This window comes from Melitaea cinxia, chromosome 1 (assembly GCF_905220565.1).
Source record: "Melitaea cinxia chromosome 1, ilMelCinx1.1, whole genome shotgun sequence".
Classification (NCBI taxonomy): Eukaryota; Metazoa; Arthropoda; class Insecta; order Lepidoptera; family Nymphalidae; genus Melitaea; species Melitaea cinxia.
In genome coordinates, this window is record NC_059394.1 from 16,530,279 (window position 1) to 16,551,098 (window position 20,820).

At 32.2% G+C, this 20,820-nt stretch overlaps 2 protein-coding genes and 1 long non-coding RNA gene across 3 annotated transcripts; 1 reads left to right on the forward strand and 2 right to left on the reverse strand.

The window, feature by feature from the left end:
* Nucleotides 1-184: 184 nt before the first annotated feature.
* On the reverse strand, nucleotides 185-6,771 carry LOC123670269 (adenylate kinase isoenzyme 6 homolog). The gene is made up of 4 exons (XM_045603779.1): nucleotides 6,586-6,771; nucleotides 6,353-6,504; nucleotides 5,805-5,950; nucleotides 185-384 (listed from the first exon to the last, which is right to left on the reverse strand). Exons 1-4 carry the CDS (start codon nucleotides 6,626-6,628, stop codon nucleotides 195-197), a joined length of 531 nt encoding a protein of 176 aa, XP_045459735.1. The 5' UTR covers nucleotides 6,629-6,771; the 3' UTR covers nucleotides 185-194.
* A 5,527-nt stretch (nucleotides 6,772-12,298) lies between these two features.
* LOC123670280 lies at nucleotides 12,299-12,674 on the forward strand. Its single transcript, XR_006745892.1, has 2 exons — nucleotides 12,299-12,452; nucleotides 12,610-12,674. It is a non-coding gene; the product is annotated as an uncharacterized LOC123670280 (long non-coding RNA).
* Nucleotides 12,675-14,276: 1,602 nt separating this feature from the next.
* On the reverse strand, nucleotides 14,277-16,626 carry LOC123657852 (elongation factor 1-alpha). Its single transcript, XM_045593356.1, has 2 exons — nucleotides 16,525-16,626; nucleotides 14,277-15,901 (listed from the first exon to the last, which is right to left on the reverse strand). Exon 2 carries the CDS (start codon nucleotides 15,888-15,890, stop codon nucleotides 14,499-14,501), a length of 1,392 nt encoding a protein of 463 aa, XP_045449312.1. The 5' UTR covers nucleotides 15,891-15,901; nucleotides 16,525-16,626; the 3' UTR covers nucleotides 14,277-14,498.
* Nucleotides 16,627-20,820: the final 4,194 nt, after the last annotated feature.

The following is a 20,820-nucleotide window of genomic DNA, read 5'->3' on the forward strand; positions in this document are numbered from 1 at the left end:
AAGTTATCATGTGGTCCCATTTAAATTTGATTGAAATACTTTTTTTCTCTTTGTCTCTAATAAAATAATGCGTATTGATTTTTTTTCAATAATGTACGTTGTATTACTCGTTTGTGAACAAACACCGATATAATATCAGTTTTTTTTTTTTTTTAAATCAGATATGAAATAAAAGACGTAAAAATAAATTAACATCATATATTCTCTTCCTTCCACCTCTCAATCCATTGAACAATTTCATTAACATTTGAATGTAGCTGATCTTCTGTGTTGTTTTGGAGTTCTTGCACAATCTCTGGTTTGTACGAAGACTGAGCCTCTTCCAGCAGTGTCTCGAATATTTCACACTGTATATTATCTTCTAATTTTTTCCCGGTATAACCCCTGGATATAAAATTATAATTTTATTTACTTATAAGAAGTCTGATATGATTACAATAACACTTTGGAAATGTTATTGTTAAATGTTTTATCTCACACTTTAATATTATATTGACACTAGCTTTGCCCGCGGCTTCGTCCGCACGATTTAACAAAAAAGTTATTTTCCAGATTGCAGTTATAAAATAAATTTTCTAAAATAAAAGTAGTTACTCCTTATTATATCAGCTATCTTCCAACGAAATTCTCGTCAAAATCGGTCCAGCCGTTTCAGAGATTAGCCAGAACAAATAGACAGACAGACAGACAACAATTGTAAAAAATGTTAATTTGGTATATGTACCGTGTATACATTCTTATGCATTTAGTAAAAAGCGGTTATTTTAATATTACAAACAGACACTCCAATTTTATTTATTTGTATAGATGACATCCTATATTAGTGCTGTTCCTGTGTTGCAAGATTTAAAAAATGTTTCAATGTTTTTTTTTTTTTTTTGTTTAAGGGGATCTCGAATCGGAATCGGAAAAATACAGCCGTTTTCATGTGCTATAAAGTATACCAAGTCACTTTAAAAATATCAAATAAATATATGTTGTAACTCGGATTCAGTTTATTATTATGTTATTTATTTATGAAACTAAATAAGTTTTATTTATGTATTTCAGGAGTTTTAGGAAAAAATAAATTAACTAATGAATTGTAATGTAAAAATAAAATAACCGAAGATGGTTATGGAATGTAGATGTCATAGTTGACGGGTGTTGGAGCAAAAAATATATTTAGCTCTTTCTGGTGCTGCTACCATTATTGGTAAAAATACCGGAGAGATTTTATATACAGTCGTTTTTATTGATATTTGATGTATTGCTTTTCAGGGTTACTTATAAAGAACTGCGGGTGCAACCAAATGAAATCGTTATCAACAAGGTTAACACAGAAAAATCTGACAATCAAGATGAGGTATTTATTCAGTTACATAAGAAACCGCTTAAATCTCGATCTACTCTGTTCTTTTCTCAATGGTATTGGTATATTTACTTCATAAAAAAACGAATTTTTCTTTTGTTTCAGTTATTGAGAACTACTGAAGAAGAAAAGAAAATTGAAGAAAAACACATTGGAAGAAGAATTGTAAACATATCTCACTTCATAAATAAATTACTTGAATTAATCACGGTCCTTTGAGATGCTCAGCAAATGAGATTATATTAACAGGCGAGAAACGTAATGGTCTAATTTCAATCCTTTCATTTAAATGTAAAATGTCACGACAACTGCGAAAACAATAGTTTAAACTTGAATACTTGTGCAGTTGCGGGTACTGATGCAACAGGTTGCGATCGTTCGCAACTGAAAGAATCATTTTCGTCTATGGATATGCCTTCCTTAACCGAACACGCTTATGACCTAAATCACAAATTAATAGGCAAACATTGGGAGAAAATATTCATTCAAAATATGAAAGAAGCTGGACAGCGTGAAAAAGAAATTGCTAAAATAGACGGGAAAGTAACCGAAGTTGGTTACGGGTATGTAGATGATGAATACTGGAGAGAATTTATACCTATAGAGGCATAAAAAATAAATTTTGTCAAGTCTGCGCAACAACATCAACAGATCAAGAACCTAAAGACCACATTTGCTTTAAAAATTATAGTGGACCATCTACAGGAATGGAGAGTATGATTCTTGTAGAAGGCTTTAAAAAATCTATTGAACAACATGGCCTTAGATATGACAAATTGATTTCTGATAGAGACGCAAGCAGATACTCAAAAGTTTTAGAAGCGTGGCCTTACCAAAATAAAACCGTTGAAAAAATAGAATTCCAAAATCACATCTTACGCAACTTGTGCAACAAGCTGCAAGCACTATCAGTAGAAACGAAATATCTGTTAAAGCATCGAAAATCTGTAACAAAGAAGGTGATTTTGGCAATCCGTTGCACTACAGTAAAGGCAATTAAGCAACATAAAAATAATTCTGATGTCGAACTCTTTTTGACGACATTTACGGTGCCATACGCATGCATTCGGTGACCATACTAAATGCAAAGCATATTTTTATACTAAAATTGGAGAGGTGGACAAAAATAAAGTGTCAGGTGGCTTTTTCACAAGTGCTCTGTGGCAGCGTATAAATTTCATTGTGCAAAGCGTAGCTGCGCATTCACGGAGCTTAATCCATGACTTTGACAGCAACCGCGTAGAAAATTTTCACAGCGTTGTCACGAAGTATATTGGTGGGAAAATAATTCATTTGTCCAAATAGAGTTCTTATTCATTACGAGTCCATGCGGCAGCAGTAGCAAAAAATTTCAAAGGCTTTTCAAATCGATAAACGGTGGTAAGAGCCCTACAGGAAAATTACGAAAATTCGAAGATAAGAGAATTAAGAAAACTGTTTACAACAAAATTCAAAAAAGGAAAAAACAAAAAAGGCAAAAACCAAGAAAGCATTTATTACCAGCTTCAGGATCAGGAAAAACAGACAAAGAGTATGAAGAATGGTGCAACAAACCGGACATGGACGAGGAAACTTATAACAAAGTTAAAGAAGCATTTTTAAACAATTTGAAGAAAACTGATCAAGAAATAGAAATAGAAAAAAAAAAAATACAAAAAAAACACAATACTCCAAAGCGAGTGGTGAGTGGCTCGAGCTTCGACGTTCGGAAAAATTATAAAGCGAGGACCAAATACAAGTTGCGTAAATACTGTGAAAGAATTTTTGTATAAAGGAAATTTGGATCACGTGTCATCAATCAAACATGGTCGAGAAAATGAAAGAAAGGCCATTATGCAACTGAGCGCTCAGCGAAACAAAAAAAATCGAACGATGTGTCCTTTTTATCGACAGGAATCTTTCTTTCCTTGGTGCTACACCAGACGGGCTCTGTGGTGACGTTCCACAACTCAGTTGTGGAAGGCAAGTGCCCAATACCGGCATATAAAATGGGACTAAATGAAGCAATAGAACAAAAAAAATACTTTTTGGAAAACTAATAAAAACGGCCAAATAGAAGTCAACAAAACTCATAATTGGTTTTACCAAATCCAAGGCCAATCACACATAACACAACGGAAAAAAAATGTATATTTGCTGTTTGGGCCAAAGAAAACGAACGTTTGAGAGTTGAGATTGAAGAAAGAGACGATAATTTTTGGAAATATAAAATGGAAGAAAAGTTGAAGACTTTTACATGGACTGCTTGCTTCCAGAGTTGGTTGACCCTCGCCACCCACGATATTTGCAAATACGAGATCCAGACTACATACAAAAATCAATTGAAAAAAAAATCTAATAAACAGTAAAAATATTATATTTTTCAAGTGTCTAATTTTTAATTTCGTTACCTAATTCCTCATTCACTTTCAATATAGTGTACATTATTGTACTAGTCAAGACCATTCATTTGATACCCGTATTGAGTTGTGAAAAAATATATAATGCATTTTGTGGTGGCGCCATCTTGGATTTGAAATTTGCTATAGTGAATAGTATTCTACTAGTCAAGCCCTTTCATTTGATTTGATTTTCCAAATTAAGAGAGTTGTGAAAAAATATGCAATCCGCCATTTTGTGGTGGCCATCATCAATTGATTTTTATCAAACATGAAATAAGCTAAGAACACTCCTGACTATTTTACCTTTCAAAAAAAAAAAAAACAATCATGGGAATCATAATGTTTCATTGTCAATCATGTAGTTTTAATAAACAACAGTTTTTTTAATGAGTAAATTAAGAAAATAATTGATATATCCAAATATCTTTTGATTCATCTTGATCACTGGTCATAATTAATATAATTTTAGAGCCTAAATGATCGACACGACAAGAAGAATAATTAAATAATAATTATGGATATCACAACTTGTACACAAGCTCTTGGACTTTTTTTTAAATAAATATATAAAGTTATGTCCACAGGCTTATAATGCCCGTGCTTTTGTTATTCTGATTTTTATTTTTGTTAGTGATCGTTTACTTGGTACACTACTGCAGCTAAAGCTAAGTAAACTAATTATTCTATCTTAACATCCCTAATGCAGACGTGAGTCCACCAACCAAAATTATGCTAACTTAATTAATATACATGCAAAAAAACATATTTTTTTATATTGACATTTTTTTAAAAATTATATTGGGCCTTACCTTAATTATTATTGTCATTATTATTATTATTTTATTATTATTATTATCTATGTTTATATATACACTTACTTGCTATCTATAATATATGTACACTTATTTTCTAGTTAACGTATATTTGACCTACTTGGATTACTTACAATATACACTTAACCTGTGTTATGATTAGTAAGTGTTTTTACCCCTTAGTCCTATTTTTTTCCTTACAGCTCTTGGACTTAGAAACAGATCAATCGCATGTCCTAGTAGTACAAGCTAGAGCCGGTAGATTGTCGAGTTTAATGAACTTTATGTAATACTGATCAGGTGAAGTACGGGTGGGTAGGGTGTGGCAGACTTACGGTCTTACTTATAAAAATCTCGCTAAGCAATACTTAGCCACCGCTTAGTTAAACCGCTCTTAAGCTACAAATCCATGTTTAACTTTTGTTTACTTATAAACGTTGATTAGCTGTTACTTAGTTAAGAAACAAACAAAGAATGATAATTTTTTTTTCTAACAAACACACGCAAGTAAGTAGATCAAACGTCACAATATAACAGCTGATTTATGTGAAATCCGCCATCTTGCCGCTTAGCAGGAGTTAAATTATGCCTCGGCAGTGTTTAAATTTGACGGCTATTTAAACACTACTTAACGACTTCTTAACGCTAAATAGTGTTTATAAGTGAGGTTTTTGCTAATCCGTTGCTAAGCAATTGATTAAAAATTAAGAAACGTTTATAAGTAAGACCGTTAATGCTTAAGGTCATTGAAAAAGAGTTGCCTCTTAATCTATAAATTAGCATAATATGTTAGCAAATTTTTGTTAGAATTATTTATATTGAAATAAATTAAATATTATTGTGCTTTTAATAATAAATAATTTATACAATCCTACTTGTATTCATTATAAATGTGAAAGTTCGTGAGGATGGATGTAGGTATGTTTGCTACTCTTTCATACAAAAACTACTAGACCGATTTTAATGAAACTTAGTATGTAGATAGCTAGAGATGTAGAATAAAACATAGGCATCGGAAATTACGCTAGTGAAACTGTGTGGTGCAACTAGCATAATATAATTTTTACATCAAACAGGATTTACCATGTATTCTGCACACTCACTGTACACGTGATAATAGCAATAGTGCTGAACGATTGTGAACATTAAATATTATTATTCTTGTACTTAATGGCTTTCAGTTGTGCCAGGGGAGAACATGAAATAAGAACCATGGTAAATAATCCCATTTTACATACAAATAGTTTTAAAAAATCTTACCTGGCAGATAATCTATCATACAGAGCAGTGTTGTTAGTTCTTATAACGAAGACTGCATCAAACCACCTCTCCGGAAAGAATTCGCAACCATGATAGTCCACTATGTTTCCTCCACTCGCCATCATTCCCTCCATGATATCTAATAACTGATTGAAAAATACCTTCATTGTACAACAAAAGCAGAAAAATATATACTATACTTTTAATATGTAAAGGATATATAAATCTAATATATAAATTTCTCGTGTCATGGTGTTAAACAGTGAACTCCTCTGAAACGGCTCGACCGATTTTAATAAAATTTTGTGGGCATATCGGGTAGGTCTGAGAATCGGCCAACATCTATTTTTCATACCCCTAAGTTATAAGGGGAGGGGGATTAAGCGGGTTAATAACATATATGGCAAAACAACGTTTGCGGGGTCAGCTAGTATTATAATAACATTTGAGAATATAACCACTCTGAAACACTAAGATAGTTATCGATATTTTCACACCTTCATCATATACATTTTAAGTCTGCGTAAGTTTAGAGATTTTTTACTTACCTTATCTTCGTTTAGATATGGGCATTGATATTCTGGATCATATTCATCTAAACAATTGTGCTCCTCAGCAAGTTTAGACACTTCTCTCCAAACAAACTTTGTTCTTTCAGATAATAAACGAGAAATTGTTGATTTACCGACCCCTGGAGTACCTGTATTTAAATAAAATAATTGTTATTTAACAGTTAAATAATATAAAAGGGTAATTGTTATAACGCTGATTTATTGCCTACCGGTGATCAAAATATTCGGTCGAGTTCTTGGTATTGATACCATAATGACATATATATGATTCGAAAATAGTATCAATTCTAATCCCTTATAAGTCACTGATTTGACTCTTTATTGTAGTGTTCTATGATTACATTATGTAAATAAAAAACACATGGACTAAGTTCATAGGTTGTCACAAAATAAGAGGTACCGTAAAATGGGGTGAATAGAAATCGCGGGGTGAATAGAAACAAAACTGGAAGTTTCATTATTTTATCTCTAGATTATCTATAGCTTATTATGGAAGATTTAATTCTTCTATTAATTACACAGCAATATTTTCCCTTTATGCTGATAACACACAAATTTACGTAAAGTTTAATGGTTTAAAGAAAAAAGCCGTTAAAGTGAACGTGTGTGAATAGTGATTTTAGACCTTGCGAAAAGTTTTGCTCAATATTGAGTTCTTTGAAGATTTCACCTAGCGAATTGATTTATTTGGAAAGATACATTTCTAATCTTTTAGGAATGCAAAGGTAAGTTGTTAATATTCAATTATTTCTTTCTTATTTCTTGTGAAATCAGGATGCAGGCATTTTTTTGCAATTTCGAGGTGAATAGATACGAGAAAGGGGTAAATAGAAACGCCTTTAGGGTCAATAGACACGAAGAGGTGAATAGATACGAGTGAGAGGTTAATAGAAACGAGAAAGGGGTTAATAGAAACACGTTTTTTAGGGTTGTCTATCGTAGACTAGTTCATTATACTTGGCTACCTACGTGCTTTAAAAATATTATAAGTATCAATTAATTATTAGAAAACCATTTTAAGTAGTTATCTGTTTTTTTTTTAATATAAATTTAAACATTAAAATAAATTAAATAATTATCTGTATTTGCTGTTCAGTAAATAATAATGATATCAGTCTAAATAATTGATATTTATTTGAAACAGGTACACTACATCGTATTGCGTTCGCCATGCCAAGGATTTATAAACCAGATCCTCGTGGCAAGAAGTATAAAAGGTATTCTAAAGATTTGTTCTTCTGAGCGATGCAGAATTAATGAAAACATTGTCAAATACATTTGTTGAGACAGCATCAACGAAAACCATTTCTAGGCGGCCCACTTATTATAGGTGTGATGATGATATATGTATAAATGCTCTGATGGATTCAGATTAAATAGGTAGTATAACAAGTTACCAATTTAATTTCCAAAACTAAACCCCAAAAGTGAATTATATTGCTACTATAATCACAATGTTCCCAATTTTATTTTCAATTGTGATTATTGATCGCATTTTATAGAAAACCTTAGATTATTTACCAAATATAGTTTTTTTTTTAGAATTTTATAGTTTATGTTAGAATTAAACATTCTTATATTTTTGTTATTTTTTTAAGCTTGTTTGCTTGTAAAATATACTGCTCATTTTTGTATTCCTAAATTATTTAATTAAATGTTCCTGAAAATACTTAATACTTATATATATACTGATTTATAAAATATATACATACATTTATGTTGTCTTTGTTCTTACTTATTATTTCAATAAATAAATTAAAGTTGAATTTGACAGCCCTAGTGATTTTTCTCTATTCACCCCTTCCCTCGTGTCTTTTGACCCCAGTTTCCGGGTAAATAGAAACCACCTACTTTTTTTCAATTTACAAATAATAGACATGATTTAGCTAATTTTTGGGATTCATATTTGGTATATTACAACACGACTCACGATTTCACAATGTTTTATTAATAAGCTTCTATACAAAATATGTAAGAAAATCAGTGTTGAAGTTGAAAGTTGTGTCTATTCACCCCATTTTACGGTACGTTTGGATATAATATGTCATCAGGTAGACACGCGATCTGATATCGATTAATCGAAGAATCGATTCCTCTGACCAAACTGATCGATTTTTTAAATCGATATCATAGAGCAACACGGAGGGGAGTAGCCATTGCGTTTGTTACCGATACAAAACTGTCTGTCATTTTTTGCGGGGGGAAATTACACACATGCACTCTTTATCTAATTCCCACACAAAAAAAAATCGTCTGTCACTACGAAACTCACACATACTAAATTCAAATCACACTTACATTTTTCACACACACATAGATACATTCTGTGTCATTACAGTATAATGACACGCCGCAACTACACTGACAAGTTGCTTAAAGCCGTGGTTGTACCAACTGTCGATATGCATAATCGATAAATTCAAGTACTCGATTAGGGAAATAAGGTTTTTAAAGTGATACAAAGGTAAGGTGTTATTATAAAAATAGACTTAATTTATATATACAATTACATAATAATAATATAATATACAAATCAAACATCTTCATGTAAAATAAACGATTATAAAGAGTAAAGATTTGATTGTTTTTTGTTAGCGTTGAATAGGCTCCGAAACTACTGGACCGATTTAAAAAATTATTTCACTATTGAGAAGCTACACTATCCTTGAGCGACATACGTTATACTATATTTTCAAAAATATTAGGGATCCTTACTAAAACTCCAATAATGTAACCCAAAAGATACAAAAATAACCTAAAAAATTCCTTACATTGCGTGCGCTGCAAAAACTAATGATAATAGAAATATATAATGTAGTAAGACTTTGTACAACACATCATTATCTACAATAATTCTATTTGCTCGCAAACGAAAAAAAAAACTGACTTCAATTACATCGACAAGTAATACAATATGCATAATATATACGCGTTATCAAAGGTTACTCAAAAGTTGTTATCAGATCTCGATGAAATTTGAACGCGACCACATGATAAACATCAGCTTTCTATTAAATTAAAAATCATCAAAATCGGTCAACATACATAAAAAATACAGTCGAATTGAGAACCGCCTCCTTTTTTGGAAGTCGGTTAAAAAGTGTCGCGACAGCATATGTCTAACTATTATAATTAAGTCACAAAATGTTTGGTGCAACGTTGTTGTGCCAAACAATGCCAGTCTACAATAAACGATTTAAAGTTAACCAACATTTTGAGGAACTGATGGTGACACGGTGATGTCAACGAATCAGGAATAGGGAGCGTAGCACTAATGGCATCATAAGATGATAGCCTGTCATTTGCTAGATTGAATGATCTGTTGGTGACTCTGAAAGGATGGATTTAACATTGTTAATTTTCAAAGTTGATAAATCTAAGCTTCATTTCACTACTATGACTAAGGTGAACCATATTTTGATTACCTTGTACATGAGACAAAAAAACTTACGGGACAAAAACAGTACGGCGTTAGTGTTGGTTTGGTGCCCTCGACTAATTTCCTTCTATTGTTCGCCAACACTTGAAAGTTAGTGGTACTAATATGATCTGAACAAATTATACTATTTTATGGGCGTCCAAGTTAATCTGTTATTACAATTTTTTTTCCATGTATCCCTTAAATTTGGATTTTTAGAAAACCTGCCAAATTTTTATATAAAACAGTATGGTCGAAGTTTACATTAAGTAATTCTAGTAAAATGTATTAATACTCATAATACGTCGTGTATTATATTTAATTTAATACAATTTTATACTAACTATGTTTATTAAAAAAAGCTAGCAATATAACATTTTAAATAAATCAAAATCTCAAAAATATCTGTCTCCTCTTTTGCCTTTGCTGTTTTTATCGATAATCATTTACAAACAAACCGGTAACAACACTATCGCTCGGCGACAGTGACTTCTCGGAAATAGACTCCGATCAGTCGCTCGACCGATCCGCATATTGTATGAGGGCGAGCGGCCTGTGTTGGTAAACAAATCGAGTCAACACGAGCGATAATATTTGTAATTTTTAAGTTTAAAAAAGGTTTGAAAGCAGTATATAAGCATAGATCAAGTAAAAAAAGGTAGATAATGCGCGGCCTTTGTTGTTACTGAAGCCCCAAAACTCGGCTCCTTCAAGTAAACACACGCGCTCACGCACACATATGCATCAAACTACGCTCATTTTCGTTAGTATCTCACGGGGCCTCGTACAGTAACTTTGCCTTCAAAATGCCGTTCTTATGTAATTAAATGGTGCAAAAACAGTACCAAAGTGAATAAAAAGTCTGAAGAAATATCGTTTCACACGTAAGTACATACAAAACTTTATATTTCTTGTTATTCCAAAATAATATTGAGGTTATTCGAAACTTATAATTTCGATGTTCCGAAATGACGTACCGAGGGAGTGTTACCAGTAATTTTTATTTCCATTAGCCCAAAATGCGGGTAAGTAAATTGTAGGCAATCATAGAAAAATAATTAAGTAGAAAGTGGACAACATTATTGTTTTTTTTTTACCGTGTGATTTTTATGTTTTTCCTAAATTGAAGTCAAGTTAAATATGAATTTTTAACTCATTTGTTTCTGTTTAAATTTGTGAATTAACTACTCATATTTTACTACTAAATATCATGGTTTTAGGTTTCCAACGAATATTTTAATACGAGATGAATGGGTAGCTGCTTTACGACTGAGCCGAAATGAACTACAACGACAGCCATCCTCATCTAGTTGGTTTGTTCAAACCATTTTGATAAAGCTGACATGTACGGTACAAAACGTGGACTTCGCAGAGTACCATCAAGTACATACTGCTACTTATTACTACGTATTTTAATGTTATATTTTTTGTTCTAGGACCTAGCGGATGAGTCTAAATCAGTCGTTAACCAAGATTCAATCTTTGATACACCTAGAAAACATAAACTAAGGGAAAAGTAAAAAAAAAACAGGAACTCAAAGAAAAATAAAAAATGTAAAAATAAAATTAATTTATTACAGCAAAGAGTTAGACGACTTTAAAGCAGGAACTTGCCCCTCAGAGGAATCATCAATTACTTAAAAACGCAAATTTTCATCGACACAGATTTATATAATTAAATAAATCAAAACACGGCTACAATAGATTTATGTAACAATTTGTATCGAAAAAAGGAGTAAATATATTTAAAACTATAAACAGGTTTTTATTTCCACATACCCATTTTACCTATATTAAATTAATTGTTTAATTAAAATTTTAGGGACTTTTTTTAAAAAGTGTCAACACTTCACTCACTCACACATCTTTAAAAAAGTGGCTTCACTTTTCTGTTCTAGGTGCGTTATCTATTTTTTTTTACTTTATCTATGTATATAAGTAATAATGTGATTAAAAAATACTTACGTATGAAAGTTAACGCCATGTTTTTGTAAATTTGACGTGGCAGATCTTTTTTTGCAGCAAAAAACAGAACAATTTGCCATTTTTTGAAGGACGTTGATTCAATCGCGCAACTAGATTTAGTCTAGTGATCAGTGCGGCTGCAGCCTGCAACTAGTTTTATTGTATGCATATGGCCATTTGGCCTTATACCTTAACAGAGGGGAACGTCTGTACACGGCTACTCCCCTCCGTGTTGCTCTTTGGATAGAACAAATAGCAATGGCCTACCTTCCCACGAATTTTTAGAAGTTTCACTTCTGCCGTGAGTGAATTTCGCACACACTGCTTTTTTACAATCTCTGATTTATTCCTTACATTAAAAGACCTACACAAAAGATAGACGCTTAAAAAGATTTTTTAAGTGTTCTTACCCCAAATCCGGCTGTTACCTACAGCACAAGCATTAAGTTGCTTACCTTAATGGAAGGACCAACCTGTGTAATTTATTTTCGCTTGGTAGAATAAGTGTTATTATAACCGTAAGCGAAAAAATAAAGTCTATTGTCTTGACACTAAATTAATTAGTACATCAGTACATTTACTTTTTATATTGTTAACAGAAATAAAAATTCAATCTTTAAGATCGAGTCAAATATAAACATTTACTTTAACATCGATTAAATAAAATCGGTTTAACGACAACCCTTTTTTGAGGTTAGAAAAGAATTAGAAATATAAATATAAAATAAAATTTAAAGAAGTAAAAAGTAACAAAGTAGTATTTTCTTGTATACGCAAATTCAGCTAAATATGAAAATATACAAACCCCGAGGTGTAACTAATACTCAATTGGTGTTAATAACTGTTTTAGGAGTCTTTAGTGGAATTTACATTTGGAGACCTCTATTTGATGAGCTTTTTCCCAGGAAGCAAAACCAAATTCCAACTGATACTGAGAAGTCTCTGAACGAATAAAATGGGTATTTTTAAGACGTGGGTCGCTACATCCAGCCCCGTTGTGAAAATGTTTATGGCCATTTCAGTAACCTCAATGTTAGCTGTAGGGCATAAAATGTTTTTAGCGCCATATCTCAACAGACAGAGGCATCTTCAAGCAGAAGAATGGGCAAATGTGATAATAGAACGAGAAGAAAGTTTTAATAACTCTTCTAAATAATTGCTTTATTCGATATTTGTTATGAAATGTAAAATAATCTTATGTAATTAGTTTTATGACTATGTCTGTTATTATGGTTAAATAGATAACCCTTTGTAGTTAAAATAAAATACTTAATTGTAAAAACTGTTTTTTCATTAATTATTCATATCTATCTTACATATGAAACATTGTCATCCGGATCTATAAAAATAACAACTATTGTCAATGAAATAAAATATGCTACTAATTTGTTCCTCGAGTTCTGTGGTCAATGTACAATGAATATCTATAATTATTCTTTCATATTATCCTTCTATTATATCAAATAAAATATATATATGAAAAATTTCTTATCCCATGAAAGTGATAAGGGAACTAAAAATCTTTTTGTTTTGACAAATAAAAAGCACTATTTCTCTTATTATTACTTCAAAAGTAGCTGAAATGTTATTAAAAGACAGAATTTTATTTATTTCAGCTTCAGCTGAAAGCTCTAAGAAACAAAACTTGTCACTAGAGCTGTAAAAGAAAATCCATAGGTATTTCATCACTAGTTATTTCTAATAATGCTGATACTTGTCTATTTATTAAATTAAATTAATATTCATGTAATATTTATTGTGAATGCCTTCCATAGCTTTGCTAATTTATGTTAGTCAATAGAGTAAAACATATTACATTTACAACATACTTTATTGTTGAAGTCTTGTACATTCCTAGCCACCTTTCTATACCCTCTCCAAATACCGAAAGGTAGTCTGGAAGTAATCAGTTGTTTTAGTGATACGACTGCCTTTGTACATCTTACTCCAATTGTACCATTTTCATTGATGCAAATGTATAGGTACGTAGTTTTGATTTCGCTCATAGTTCTCAGACTTGATTTACATATATTATTATTTTCACTGAATTTTTTGTTCAACAATAAAATATAGCCTAAATCACTACCAAGAGTGTAGCTTAGTTAGTGAAAGAATTTTCATGATTGGATCAGTATTTGCGAAGATTACCCCCAACAAACAAAGTTAGAAACTTTACCTCTTTATAATATAAGCATAGATTTATACTTTCATACTTCTATTGTAGCTATGGATTTGAAATAACTGTTCAATCAAATATTAACTAGTAAAACGCATTCTAGAGTATTAATAATCAGTGAAATCCGGTATTCGAAAAATTAAGGGAACTGCTTAAAAAAAAAAGCATTCATTTTTAATTAAATTTATTATTAAAAAGCTTCAGATTTGGTACCAAAATTTTTAATATTAAAATCTACTAATACTTATATGAACTATTTTATTTGTTTTACAATCAATATCTAAACAAAAATTACTAGTTTTAATGTAAGAAATAAGGGTTTGTAGAATAAAACAAATTTATTATTGGAGGCTACCTTTATTCTATGAATTTACATTTTAGTTGTTGTAACAAAATAGTTCAGATATATGTATAACCTTATAAATTATAAAATAATGTTACAGTATAAGCCATGTAAAAAATATAGAAAAGGAATGAGTTCGTAGCCCTTTTTTCCTTCTGAACACCTTCCGATGAATGAAGTATCGCAGTTGAATGAAGAATTGAGCTGTTAACAGCGCTAGCTACTTCTTGCCCTTCGTGGCCTTCTCGGCAGCCTTGGTGACTTTGCCGCCACCAGCTTCCTTGAAGTTGACAGACTTGATGACACCAACAGCTACCGTCTGCCTCATGTCACGTACGGCGAAACGGCCGAGAGGTGGGAATTCTTGGAAGGCCTCGACACAGAGGGGCTTGGAAGGTACGAGGTTGACGATGGCAGCATCACCAGATTTGATGGATTTGGGATTTTCCTCAGTTGATTTACCAGAACGACGGTCAACCTTCTCTTTGATTTCAGCAAACTTGCAAGCAATGTGGGCTGTGTGACAATCAAGTACTGGTGTGTAGCCATTGGAGATTTGACCAGGGTGGTTGAGCACAATGACTTGAGCGGTGAAGTCGGCAGCTCCCTTGGGTGGATTGTTCTTTGAGTCGCCAGCGACGTAACCACGACGCAATTCCTTGACGGAAACGTTCTTTACGTTGAAACCAACATTGTCTCCAGGTACGGCCTCTTGGAGAGCTTCGTGGTGCATCTCCACAGACTTGACTTCAGTGGTGATGTTGGCGGGAGCGAAGACGACAATAGTACCAGGTTTGAGGACACCAGTCTCAACTCTGCCTACTGGCACCGTACCAATACCACCGATTTTGTAGACGTCCTGCAGGGGAAGACGCAGAGCCTTGTCTGTGGGACGCGCTGGAGGAAGGATGGCATCCAGAGCCTCAATAAGGCACTTACCTTCAGCCTTGCCTTCTTTACGCTCCACTTGCCATCCCTTGAACCAAGGCATTTTGGTGGATGGCTCCAGCATGTTGTCTCCGTGCCAGCCAGAAATGGGTACGAAAGCGACGGCAGCTGGGTTGTAACCGATCTTCTTGATGTATGAAGAAACTTCCTTTTTGATTTCCTCGAAACGGGACTCACTGTAAGGGGGTTCAGTTGAGTCCATTTTGTTGACGCCGACTATCAGTTGCTTGACACCGAGAGTGAAAGCGAGCAGAGCGTGCTCACGGGTCTGGCCGTTCTTTGAGATACCAGCTTCGAATTCACCAGTACCGGCAGCGACGATAAGCACGGCACAATCGGCCTGCGAGGTTCCGGTGATCATGTTCTTGATGAAATCTCTGTGGCCAGGAGCGTCGATGATGGTGACGTAGTATTTGGCGGTTTCGAACTTCCATAGAGCGATATCGATCGTGATACCACGTTCTCGCTCAGCCTTCAGTTTGTCTAATACCCAGGCATATTTGAAGGAACCCTTGCCCATTTCCTGGGCCTCCTTCTCGAACTTCTCGATGGTACGCTTGTCGATACCACCGCATTTGTAGATCAAGTGACCGGTGGTCGTGGACTTGCCGGAGTCGACGTGTCCGATGACGACAATGTTAATGTGAGTCTTTTCCTTGCCCATTTTTGGTTAGTCTAAAAAGAAAGAAAAGTTTCGATTAGACAATGATATGACAACGAAAACACGGCTTTGAGATGCACTAAGACAAGGTCATAGCCTCATGCATGAATATATGCGACCGGCAATATGGCGGCCGCATGGCCGCCTCGCCCTATCTTGACACTTCACAATGGCTGTCGGCCATTACGGATAAAATATTAAATCAATAGTAACGCGAAAATTATTTGTTTTAAAATGTGTAACTATTTCAATGGTTTACTACAACATATGTTAACATGAAATATTACAAGTTAACTCACAACCACGTGGTAACATGTGCCGGTCGGTACGATCTATGTATGACGCGTAAGCAAGTATTAATTTGAAGAGCGAATAAAATCTTATAGGATAACGAACATTAATAAAACAAATGAAAATTGTAATTTAAACTTGTGACAATATGGAATTAAGACACAAAGAAAAGTAAAGTTTTAAATTACACCGTAATTAAGATAAGAATAAAAACTTTGAAAAGGTTGGTCAAATTAAAATAAATTATTAACAGCGTTTAATACTAACACAATATCTTATAAGCGAGAGATAATACTAGTCACTTAAAAGGAATATTTCACTTCACTTAAATTCTTCTGACACTCACCACGGATAGCGTGTATTATCCGAGAAAGACTCCAACAGAATGGACGAGAAATGATTTTTCTTTCTGCTGGAAGGAAAGAATGACTGTCACTTCCGGTATTAAGTGTGGCTATATTAAAAAAACTTAATTCCCTATTTCTAAAAGTTACAAAACATAGGTACAGAAATGTCCGTTTTGAGAACTAGAGTAAATTAAATTACTATTAATTTTATAATGCAAATACGTTCTTGTCTATATGTGTGAGATTTTTTTATTATATTCTTTTAAAATATAATAAAATTTTAATGTACACTATATTGTTGTTAATTTAAGCATAATAAATAACAAGGATATAAATTTAATAATATAAGCAAAGTACAATTGAAATAATATATTAATATTTGATATGAATGACGTTGAGCGAAACAGATTAGAGTCGTACCCTTGAAGTTCAACATAATATGTTGATTCACAATATTAACTTTGAATCAGATTCAATCCTATATGCGAATGCCATACCTATATTTATTGCGATGTAGATATAAAGTGGTCTGCACTTTTGAGTTTAGTTTTTTTGCATTTTTTACTATTATTGGAGTATTTTCATATAAATGTTTTGTAAAGTTAATATACTAATACAAGTTACGTCGATGTTCTAAAGTTTGCTATGCTCATCTGTAAATAAGCGTTAAATTGTGATAAATTTTCGTTATGTAGTAATAAAATGTAAAATTTGCGTTTCTCATTGCAATAAAAAAAATTGTTATAATCATTTTTTTTTTATTATCGACTACATTGGAGTAGTATAAAACAAGATTCCTAATTTTAAAATATTTTCTAACCTCAACTTATCCAAATTTTATTCATCCTAATGTTCTTAACTTAAATATATTATAAACTTTTAATCATATAATAGACCTTAATAGTTAATAGGCTGTATAAAGGTTTAAAATAACCTAAAAATTAATCATATAGTATATTTTTAAATAATAATGAAAAAAAAATGTGTATTTTTCACTTTTATTGAGTACTTTATTAACCTTTAAACAAACAAAGGTAAAAAATTGTACTCTTTTTTATTTCATACGTATATAAAATTTTGAGAATGCACAAATTATAATTTATTTATTTTCATTAAATTTGAATGTTCTTAGTGAACGTAAGAAATTTCTTTATTATTTATTCTTTTTTAATTAAGATATTTATATAAGTTATCATCGCCAATTTCACTCCGTAAAGGAAGATTTTTTAAAGTTATGCAACATTTATTTGTTTCCTATATAATATTTTCCAAAAAGAAGTCTTAAAGTTCTAATTTCTAACCTCAAAAATAATGAAATATATATATACATACACATACATGACGCCGCGTTGGCGCAACGGCTACAGCCATGGATTGTACCTGTTGCGTTGGCGGTTGCAGGTTCGATCCCCGCACATGACAAACATTGGTATTGGCCATACAGGTGTTGGCCGTGGTCTGGGTGCTTGTGCAGTCCTTATGGGTCTCCCCACCACGCCTCGGAGAGCACGTTAAGCCGTTGGTCCCGGTTGTTATCATGTACACCTGATAGCGATCGTTACTCGTAGTAGGGAATATATCCGCCAACCCGCATTGGAGCAACGTGGTAGATTAAGCTCTGATCCTTCTCCTACATGGGGGAAGAGGCCTATGCGCAGTAGTGGGATATTACAGGCTGAAGCATATATACATACACATATAGGTTCAATGACTCAAGCCATTTTTACTTGGGCTAAAATTTAGTTTTATAAAATTACATTTTTTATTTGTAATTTCAGATATGGTTTGTTACTATATTTGTTATTGAGACAAATGATTTAAAAAAAAAAAACAAAACAGTCTAAAGATCCTATTTTGATTGTATTTTTCTAAAATAGTATATTGTGTATAAATAATTACATATATTCTCCATTAAAACTTAAAATTTTTGGTTACTGGTAGCTTTAAAGGTAGTGACGTCATAGCCGTTTAAAAATATAACTAATGATTAATTTTAAGCAATCTTATGCAATAGGTAGTTGAAATAATTAACACAAAACATATTAAAAAATAATATATTTTTTATAAATTTATAATGTTTATAAGATATTATTTTTACTTTTAACCATAGACATAATACAAACCTACAATCCTACAGTACAATATTTGTCTTTTTTATCATTTGTATTAATTTATACGAGAAGACTACATGTATTCATTTCTTTCTTCAATTCTTTTCTTACTTGTTAGATTATGATATCGCTAAAAATATAATTAAACACCTCACTTCTTATTAAGATACATATGTAAGCATCCCTGCTGAAAATTCCAGGATGAAAGTTGTATGAAAATTTTGGAATCCCTGTTTCAAACACAATAGATTACAATAACTTTCCTTACAAATCATCGATTTTATATGGAAATTTCAGCAGGCCTTGTACTGTTGTCAATATTTAAATGTTCATATTATGACGCATAGAGCAAAACGAAGGGGAGTAGCTATGTACAGGCGTTCCCATCTGTCTGTGTTGCAGCCGCACTGATTACTAGACTAAATCTAGTTGCACGATTGAATCAACGTCCTTCAAAAAATGCCGAATTGTTCTGTTTTTGACTGCAAAAAAGATCTGCCAAGTCAAATTTACTAAAAGATGTCGTTACCTTTCATATGTAAGTTTTTTTTTTTTTATTACATTATTATTGTATACATCTTTTAAATCTTTTTTAAACTTAAAAATTACAAATGTTATCGGTCGTGTTGTTTCGGATTTGTTTACCAACACAGACCATTCGCCCTCATACAATAGTAGATAGTTATCGATAAAAACGACAAAGGCAAAGGAGGAGAGAGACATATTTGAGATTCGGATTTATTTATAATATAATATTGCGAGCTTAATTTTAATATACTATTACTATTATTGATATATTTATAATAAAATTGCATTAAGTTAAATATAATACAATATTTACGAGTATTAACACATTTTACTACAATTGGTACTTAATGTTAACTTCGACCCCCTTCGAGTTTTGCAAGTTTCCTAAAGATCCAAATTTAAGGCATACATGGAAAAAAATTTGCAATAACAAACTAACCTGGAAATAATAGAAGAAATAGTGTCATTTGCTCAAATAATTTCAACACGTCTGACTTTCAAGTGTGGAACTGGCAAGAATAATAATAAAGAATATACCGGCACAATCATTTCTTTTTCAATAAAAAAAGAAAACCCACAAAAATGTATGGGTCATATTTATAGAAAACCATCCATTTTAAAAACAAGTAATAGATACAACTGTCACTGGTTTTAAAATGATATAAACATTTAGTTTATGTTTGACATGATAATTATTGTAGTACATAATAAATAAAGTCCATCTTTATAATAACACCTTACCTTTGTATCACTTTAAAAACCTAATTTTTCCCTAACTGAGTACTTGAATTTATCGATAATGCGTATCGATAGTTGTTACAGCTACGGTTGTAAGCAACTTGTCAGTGTAGTTGCGGCATGTCATTATACTGTAATGACACAAAATGTATCTATGTGTGTGTGAAAAATGTAAGTGTGTTTTTAATTTAGTATGTGTGAGTTTCGTAATGACAGACGATTATTTTTGTGTGGGAATTAGATAAAGTGTGCGTGTCAGTGATATCCCCCGCAAAAACTGACAGACAGTTTTGCTATCGGCAAAAAACGCTATGGCGACTCCCCTCCGTGTTACTCTTTGATATGACGTTATCAATTATCAGTAAAAAACCGCTTTAAATTAGTCTTAAAATAAATAAATATTTGAGTTAAAAAAAAACTATTAATTCTAGACCAATTTCGTTTCAGCCTGTAATATCCCACGGCTGGGCATAGGCGTCTTTCCGCATGTAGGAGAAGGTGATCAATTCAGACCAATTTCATTAAATTTTTATTCTGCTATGTGTACATAAATTATATTTTAAATCGATATGTCTATTTGTTTAATCCCTTTTACCGCCTGAGTCGACAGAAAATTTCGGGCTTATTCCGCCTGAGTCGGTTTTATCCGACACAAAACCCTGTGTATTATATATTCAATTTTTAAACGTATTATGATGTTTTAGCCTAAAATACATTTTTTTTTCGTTAAGTTTATCTATTCAACCTTTTAATTAGTGTTACAATTCAGTTTTAATATATCAAGAAACAAAATAAAGTACCATTTCAATTAAGGTAAATTTACTAATATTATCCCGGAGAAAGTGTATTGACTTCCAACGCCTATGTCGTATTTATCCAACAGTAGTGATGAGACATAATGTTTGTTAGAATTTATAA